Source organism: Marmota flaviventris, chromosome 2 (assembly GCF_047511675.1).
Source record: "Marmota flaviventris isolate mMarFla1 chromosome 2, mMarFla1.hap1, whole genome shotgun sequence".
Classification (NCBI taxonomy): Eukaryota; Metazoa; Chordata; class Mammalia; order Rodentia; family Sciuridae; genus Marmota; species Marmota flaviventris.
In genome coordinates this window covers 81,145,110-81,154,210 of record NC_092499.1, presented here as the reverse complement: position 1 = coordinate 81,154,210, position 9,101 = coordinate 81,145,110, and the positions used below count along the sequence as shown (strand labels likewise).

General features: G+C 35.7%; 1 protein-coding gene across 1 annotated transcript; it reads right to left on the bottom strand.

The window, feature by feature from the left end:
* Positions 1-671: 671 nt before the first annotated feature.
* LOC114088225 (olfactory receptor 4K17) lies at positions 672-1,655 on the bottom strand. The gene has a single exon (XM_027929814.2). The coding sequence runs from the start codon at positions 1,620-1,622 to the stop codon at positions 672-674; it is 951 nt and encodes a 316-aa protein (XP_027785615.2). The 5' UTR covers positions 1,623-1,655.
* Positions 1,656-9,101: the final 7,446 nt, after the last annotated feature.

Genomic DNA, 9,101 nt, shown 5'->3' with positions numbered 1-9,101 from the left:
CACAAAAAATATTGCTTCTAAAATCCAGGGTTTGTCTTTCTGCAAAGTATAATCTGATATTTGGAGTCAGAGCAAAATTTTATGGAATAGAAATACTGAGATCAGGAAGATGGTAGTAAAATGGCATTATATTAATAGCCTTAAAGACAATTATACAAACTCTCATGTTAGTGGCTACAGAAAAAAATGAGTGACTTTGATGGGGAAGGCCAATGGTCAATTCAGCTTCTAGTTTCTTAGAAGGCACCACATATAATTTGTGACTCAGACAGTATCATTGAGAACAAGAAATCCAACATTAGGATCATACTGAGTACTGAATCACTCAAACTATACAGAAAATTATGGTAGATTTCTGAACATTGAGTTTATTTTCATTTCATACAAAGTTTTATGAGTACTTCATTAAAATGTATACTATGAAATTAAAATATGTATCTGTGAAACTGCTCTGAAGGACAAGGATTGTTGACAATTATAAGAACTCTCCTATCATTATTTTAAAACCACTAAAAATTATCAATTAAATTTACATTCAAAACATTATCAGATATCTATCTTCTACAATCCTGCTGTTTTGTGTCTCTCTATATGACTTGGATAAGTCTATTTCAAAAGAAAATTTTAGAGATCTGAGCAATACCCCATTTCTCTGTAATTATGCATTTAACCTAAGTATCTTCTTTAGAATGTACAAAAGCTCTCCAGAGTTTCCTCATGGATGTCTTCATTTCTTTATTTCGTAGAGTGTAGATAAGTGGATTCAAGATAGGGGTGATGATGGTATAAAATACAGCAAGAAACTTATCCACAGAGTGGTTGTTGAAAGGCCAGACATAGATGAAGATGCATGGACCAAAGAAGATCATCACCACTGTGATGTGAGCTGTCAGAGTGGAACAGGCTTTGGATTGCCCAGTAGAAGCATGCCTCCTGATGGTTATGAGGATCACACTGTAGGAGACAAGCAAAATGAGGAAACAACTCATGGAGAGCATGCCACTGTTAGCAACAATGACTATCTGAACAAAATATGTGTCTGTACATGCAAGTTTGCTAACCAGAGGGAGATCACAGAAAATGCTATCCACCACATTGGGACCACAGAAGGGCAAGTTCACAACAAATGGTACCTGAAGTCCTGCATGAAGGAGACCTATTAACCATGAGATAGTTGCAAGCAAGGTACACACCTTCTTGTTCATGATGGTCATGTAGTGTAAGGGCTTACAAATGGCCACATATCTGTCAAAGGCCATGGAAACCAATAGTACCATTTCATTTCCACCCAGTAAATGAAGAAGAAATATCTGAGTGAAGCAACCAAGAAAAGAAATAGTCTTCTTGTTTTTTACCAAGTTCACGATCATTTTAGGCGTGGCAAAGGAAGCAAGGGTCATATCTACAAAAGATAGATTCCCAAGGAGGAAGTACATGGGAGTGTTCAGGTTTGGGGTGAAAAAAACAGTAACTATAATGAGAAGGTTACCTAAAACTGTTAACAAATAGATAATTGAGAAGAGTGGAAAGAGAAGAAACTCTATATCCTTGAAGCTTGTCAGTCCCACCAAAATGAATTCTGATACTTGAGTCTGATTTAATACTTCCATGGACTTGATCATATGGCTTGCTCACAGACGATCTGTATAGAGAAAAAAGATTACTTACACCATAGAGTTTGCTAAGTTCTGGGAAGAATGTGGAGAGAAATGTGAATACCTGTCCATTGTTGGTGGAATATAAATTAGTACAGCCAGTATGATAAACAATATGGAGATTCTTCAAGAAACTAAAAACGGAGGGACCATATGATACAACTATTCTACTACTGGGTATATGTCCAAAGAAAATGAAGCCAGTATGTCAAATACACATCTGTACTCTCATGTTTATTACAGCACTATCCACAATAGCTAAGAAATGGAAAAACCTGCACATCCATATCAAAAAATTACAAGAAAGGATTTTAATGTGTTCATTATAAAGAAATGATAAATGTTTATGATTCAAAACATGTCATGTACCCCTAAGTTTGTACATTTTATCTTATTAGCTAAAAATAAATTTAATTGAAATTAAAAGGAAAATGTGAAGAGATCCTACTGTACCTCTGAAATCAAATATTTTATTTGCAAACACGTTAACTTACAACTAGGTATAATGTTTTGGAAATGAAAGATTGATGGCTGAGATACTACTTAAAGATATTTGTGATCTGAATGAGCTTTGAAAATAGCTCTCTCTGGTATCAAGTGGTGTGATCCTTTAGACTTGATTATCCACTCATATTCTGTCCTTCAGCAAATAAGTTAATTGATTGAAAACTGGGGAAACTAAATCAATGTGAAATAAAGAAACTGAGACAGTGAGTGGGACACTCAGTATTGGGGATGCAAGGATAGGAAAGATGACAGAATAAAAAGAGCAGAAACACAATTAAGAATGATTTTAGGGTGATGAAGATTTAAATAGATTAGCATATTTGTGTAAAATAGATAAAACATGAGATTATACTTAAAATTTAAAAAAAAGGTCTTTGAAGCAAATCATTATGGAAAAAAATGGATATGCAAAAAATAAAAGAAAACAACACAAACATAATGCAGCTCAAACTCAATCTCATAACTTCTAAAAAAATTAACTTTAAAGTGGCTAATAAACCTAAATGTCACATTGAAAGCTAAAATCTCTAAAAAATCAAAAACAGAGAGTGTGAGAGAGAACAGGCAAAACTTTGGGTGAGGCAAATACTTTTAGACACAACTTCAAAAGTATGATTGATGAGATACAAAATTGCAATGTCCTACAGAGTAGGACAAATTTATAAAAGTGAATGTGTCACTTGTGGAATAGCCACTGAATTAACAGTCACTCATAGAACACATACAGAGCTATATGCTAGATCCAAACTGCATCCACCGCAAATTTTCAGCTGTAGGATTTAGCCCTTACCTCTACAGTGCTTCCTTGCACTTATGAACAAATACAGTATGCCAAATGGGCTTAAGGATTTAGATACAGGGATGTAACTTCTTTGTAAATAGAAAAAAAAATATCTATCTTCTCTGAAAAATACTCTTTTGAGATGTTCCTGATTCCATTCTTCACATGATCTGTAACTGACCTCAGTGAAATCTCTATTTAAGGGCTATTTATGGAGCAACAAAAAGAATAAAGGAATTGCAGGAATTCCATGATTGGCTTGTCACTGAATGCTGAGTTGTCTGAAGGACTTCGTGTTAGATGATGAGGGGGAAACATGCTTAAGTTTTCTCTACCACCAAAATGTACCCACTGGTACTATGTATATTAGACACTCTTCTAAATACTGTGCCACATCATAAAACTAACATAAAGAATATGACTTAGAGGTGAAAAACTTCAATTAATATAGTGTATAAAAAGTCCTTAGCACAAAATTCATCACACAGCTGGCACCCAGTAAATGTTAACTGTTGACACTATTCTTACTGCTCACTTAGTTCATTAGGGTAAAGCACAGGGATTTAAACTCCGGACTTAATGACAGCAAATTTAAATGTCCATAAGCCTGGAGTTAAGGCTTATCTCTAGAATAGTTTGTATACCATTACAGGCATTTAAACACTATAAGTTTTGATAATACAATTATTAAAATTAGTAGGCAATTACCTAGTAAAAAGGAAACACTGAATAATGGAATAAATAGCATCAATATTGCATTCATACACTGAGTCATTTTCCATGCTGTGTTGCTATTTGAATTGAACTCTGCTGTTCTGAAGCAAATTCTTGCATGATGTAGTTAACACATGATCTCTCTTTGGCATGGGGTTGATGCTCTGCCATGTTTCTTTTCTCTTTGTTCACAATAAGTTAAATTGAACTCTATAATACACTGTGACAAAGTGTATCATCAACTAAATCAACAAACAATCAACACTGGTTTGAATCTCATTATTCATCCTATTAACTTTAGGCAACAAGAAAACACTGGTCATGCCCAGAACACTTTGTACATAATAAAAAATCTTAATTTTTCCATTATTTCACAAGATTCAATTTTAAGCCATGAATTTGGAAATTTTGGTACATGAATATTGTATTAGCTATAACTTGAAATTCAGAGAAAAACTTAACAAGAGTCAGGATGTTGCCTCTCATCTTTCACATAGTTCTCCTGTCTGATAACAAACGCATTTACCCCTGCTTGCTACACCACAGCAGAAGGAGTGTGTAAACCTTCTCTGGGGAAAATATTTATTTTGCGTTCAAGACTTGAGCTGGTGATCTGGTCCTCTCTAAATTTAAATTGTCAGCAGCACATTTACTTCAGTTTCTGATTTGAATGCTAAGATATCACCTGAATAGTGTGTCTTACTGGTTTTTGACCACAACACTGTTGCAGAACTCTGTACACAATGCTTTCTGCTGGTCAGACACCCCTGTGTAGCCAAGTGGGTCTAAGTCCTCTGTCAACCTGGGATGGGACAGAAACTAAAGATTTCCAGAGCACACAGTCATGGAATGCACACTTTGCCTGGTTAAGGAGGAGTCTCCTTTCCTGATCAAATGTTTCCTGGTTGCCTTTGTGAAGTTGGACTCCCACTGTGCTATCTGATTCTGACCAATTCAGGAGACCTTGGGTCTCCCTAACCTCCAAGGGAATGTGTTGTATAGTAGATGGAGTCAGGAACTAATACTTTATCTCTGAAACTTATGTCAGATTTTAGATTCCACCACCCCTCTTCTCACCAGGACGCCCCACTGAAACTCCCCCCTACAAACATTGCTTCTCTTTATCTGACTCTTTACCTGTTCTCCTCACTTCTCTGAGTGAATGACAAGGCTCAAACTTTTCTTGACTTTCACCTACTCAGTCCTTCCAGGTCTCCATTTTCATCATTTTCTCTCCAGGCTGACTTACTTTGAAGAGAAAGTGGGTGTGGAATCCTTGCTCTTCCCACTGTGGAGAGGAACTGGGAATGCCACGGAGCAGCTCACACAACAGAAGGGAGCCAAGGCTCAGAGAGGGGAGGGAATTATTGGTGGAGTCGTGGAAGTAAAGCTGAATTCTTGATCTTCTAACTTCTGTGCTTCCTGCAGGCTTTAAGAGGTGTGTAGGACAGGTCTGCACTTCTTGTTTAGCACATCTTTGTGTTTCCTAAGCTCTTCATTCTTCCCAACTTCTTGGCAAAAGTTCTTTAATTGGAGCAGTTTCTCTCCTGAACTGGATGGAGCCTAATCAACAAGGATAATAACAAAATAAAATTCCAAGTAGAACTTCTGCCTAGGAATAGCGATGCTCAGAATCTCTGAAATTAGCAAGAGTCCTTGAGAGTTGGCTATTTAAAAAACTCATTTAATAGCAGCCCAGCTCTCTCCATAAAGCATTTAGAAAGAAAGATTTCAGGAAATGCGAGTCCCTCCTAAGAAGAAACACATATGTGCCAATCAATGAGCTATCCTTTGCTTTTCTAACTCATGCTACTCATTCTCAAATTCTAAATTGAGACATTCTCAGTGGCACATTTCCTAACACACTGAGTCAGAATTGATAATTCTCTCTTCTATGTTCCCAAAACACTACCCTTACAATCTGTATGCAGTTGTTTTTATGTATTTCTTTCTCCCTTCGATTTTTGTAAATTGTTTGATATATTATTATTGGCATATTAGCACCTAGCACAGTGTCTGACATATAACAAAGGCTCAATATTTTTTCCTCAATGATAATAAATTTATTTATACATTAATATTATTATGTGTCAACCCCTTTACTCTGAACTTCTTGTAAATCTTATCATTAGCTTTTACTGCTACTGTTTTAATCCCCAGTAACTAACACACACACACACACACACACACTCACACACACACACACACACATACACATAGACACACAAAAATCTGTTTTTAATTCTTCTTTTGGAAAACTTTTCAGAATTTCTGCAGTGTTTTCTGAAACCTGAGATTCTGCCTTTTACATATCAGGTCACAACACTTTTATTGAACAATTGCTATTGTGTATGATCTCTAATAGGCAAATGCATAGACTTTAATGTTAACGATGTCTTCTTACCAGTTCAGATATAAGAAACACAATTCTAGCGGGGAAATGGAGATGGTCATGAGCCTTCTGAATTCAGAGTTCCATAATAAAGTACAGCTCATTGGATTATATAAACTCTAAACTTCAGACCTCCTAGTATAGTCTGTTAGAATTAGGTAGTGGCCAGTAAGTGCCAGAAAACTCTGCAAACTCTCAATAGGTGATTCTTATGGGAATTTGGTTTGTTGAGGGAATAATGCTTCAGGGCTACAAAGTACTTGTCCAGTCTTTAGCATTAATGATAGTTTGAATATGCAGATGCAGTTGGTCATACTAGGGAGACTGAAGAAGGATTTTGGGGCTGATGACTTCTTTTTCTCTTTCTCTTATCCAAGCTATCTGTAGAATCATTATTTTTTCATTCTTTATTATTGAATAATGAGATTAAGCTAAATGTGTATGAGATGAGAACATGCTGAGGTGGGACCTTAGGACTATCCTCAGGTGTTAAAAATGTCACCTTTGCCACAAGGTGCCACAAAGGCGGTTACACTTTACTAAGGAGAGAATACACAGTAGTAGGGGTAGGGGTTATGAAAGGTAGAGAGGACATTCAGAGGGATACAAGGCAGCAGAGAATGTATCTTCTGCAGAACAGCATGTACGGGTTTGGAGTTTAATCATTACACTGCACCTATAAGCCACCATTTCTCAGTGCCTCAAGCTTTTGTTAGTTCCATTCCTTTTCTGGACAATTAATCAGATAATACTTAAAGCAAATGTTTGTTGAGTGCCACTCTATGCCAGTCACTAGGCTAACATAAGGTACACAAAGGCAGAAACAGGCCTCTATCCCTTCAGGAGATGATAGTCTAGTGAAAATAAATAGCCTGTGCACAAAGAGCTTTCTGTATAATAGGTATGGGGTCCACCTTTTATTATAATTCTCTCCTTTAGTCCTCACATGGAACTAATATGAATGTGTTTGTTCATGTGATTATCATTACTGCTATTATTATTATTAGTTGATAAAAGATTGAATTTTCATTGTTTTTATAATTATCTCAAGATGAGAAAAATTTATCAAATTTAGTAAATTTACTAAGATAATTAATTTTCCCTGGCTTATCACAAATAATAATCCATTCTGTTACAAAAGTCAATGTTTCTTAGCCTGTATTTCATACTATGTCTTCACAACAATTGAATAGATTGAATAAATTTTTTCTGCTAATACCTGCTCTAAAAATCCTTAGATGTATACAAAACTGTAAATGTGTCCAGTTTCAGGACACCTTCAACAACTTCTTCCTGTCCAGCCTGGTTGCAAGGGATTCTAGTCGTTTGCCATCACAGTTTTTACTTTATATGAAAAAAAATGAAGACTAAGTAAAGCAATAGTGGAAATAGCAGGTTACTGTAAGAAAATTGCAGGAAACAACATAATCCATTTAATTCACATGGGTAGTTTGTATAGTTTTAATAATGGGGGTAGGGAGATAAATGCATACTTTTATGCCATTATTCTTGCTTGTTATTTTAGTTATCACATTAGTCCCTCTCAGTAACCAAATAAGAGATGGAAAATGTAAGAAGATGTTGTAACTGTAAAGCTTTTAGGTACAGACAATGAAATCTAATCTGGCTACCTTTACTTGGAAGGACTAATGGACCTTTTGAAAGATGATGAAATATATGGAAATACCAGGGAATCCGATTTTTATGAGATTATAGACTTATGCACAGCTGTATGAAGAGCACTGCTCTCACTGTTGATTGCATGTTCAATCTGTCTGTGGTACCACAGGCAAAATACCACTTAAATTGCCAACCTTACAAACACAGGGACTTTACTGATACTAATTCTAACAAAGTTAGTTTCCATTCCCATACATTACATATGTCTTCCACAGGAAGATACCTGTAAATATCGAAGCCATGCATCTGCACCTTATTTGTGAGGGTTTTGAGAAATATCATATGTTTTACTGCATTTTTTATTATTCTTTTTGACAAGTCAAGTTACTCTAGTAATATTATCAAAATATAAAGATTTTCAAAAACTTTTAAGAAGTCACAGACAAGACAGGTTCTTGTATATATAATAATCATTGTTAATAATTTAAAATGTATGTGCATGGAGTTAGAATGAGGTTCAACCTTTTTTTTTTTCTTTCAAATCACCCTTAGAAGTGATGGGAAAAGGGAGGAGCAGGTTTCCAGTGCCTTTATTTTGAATCAATTACAGAGTAAAATACATCAGCCTAGGCACCAGGTACAAATTCATAGAAAATGTCAATACAACTTAATCTGCAAAAATAAGAATATTTTCTTTGTGACAAGTTTGCAGCAAATTCTAAGGATATACAAGCTCTTGAATTGAAGGCCAGTCCAGCAATGACACAGAAATACAAACCTGAATGAGCTGAGGAACAAAATAAAGCAAAGACTATCTTGCTTAAGTAGGTGGAAGGAGCAGTCAGACTCAGGAAGAACATTTTAGACCCAGTCATAGGATGGCTTACTGAGGCTGAGTACGCTGCCAGAGAGCATGGAATTGTGTTTCTTTCATTTATCTTTCATATTACTTTTATTATACCATTTAAGACGTGGCTATGGTAAAGAACAGGAAATTTTGCTGTGACTTATTTGAAGATCATATGATATAATATCTCCAGAAAGCAGTGCTGTAAGGAAAAAAAGCAAAATAATATCTACAGTAATAACTGGGCATAGTGGTGCACACCTGTAATCCCAGTGGTTTAGGAGACTGAGGCAGAAGGATAAAGAATTCAAAGCCAGCCTCAGGAACTGTGAGACACTAAGCAATTCAGTGAGACTCTGTCTCTAAATAGGGCTGGGGATGTTGCTCAGTGGTCGATACCCCTGAGTTCATCCCTGGTACCTACCCCCTCAAAAAATTCTACAGAAAGTTACCTTTTGTAGTTTTTTACAAGATAAAAGGGAAATTAGAGTGAAAGTTACATATCTGTATATCTGGGCAGAAAACAAAACACAAAATAATCAAACTTGTTTTTTTTCAAATGGAAAATGGCTATGAAATGGAAAG

What these genes read in the sequence shown, in the direction of transcription:
- LOC114088225 (XM_027929814.2), bottom strand. Translation starts at nt 1,622, where the DNA reads ATGATCAAGTCCATGGAAGTATTAAATCAGACTCAAGTATCAGAATTC.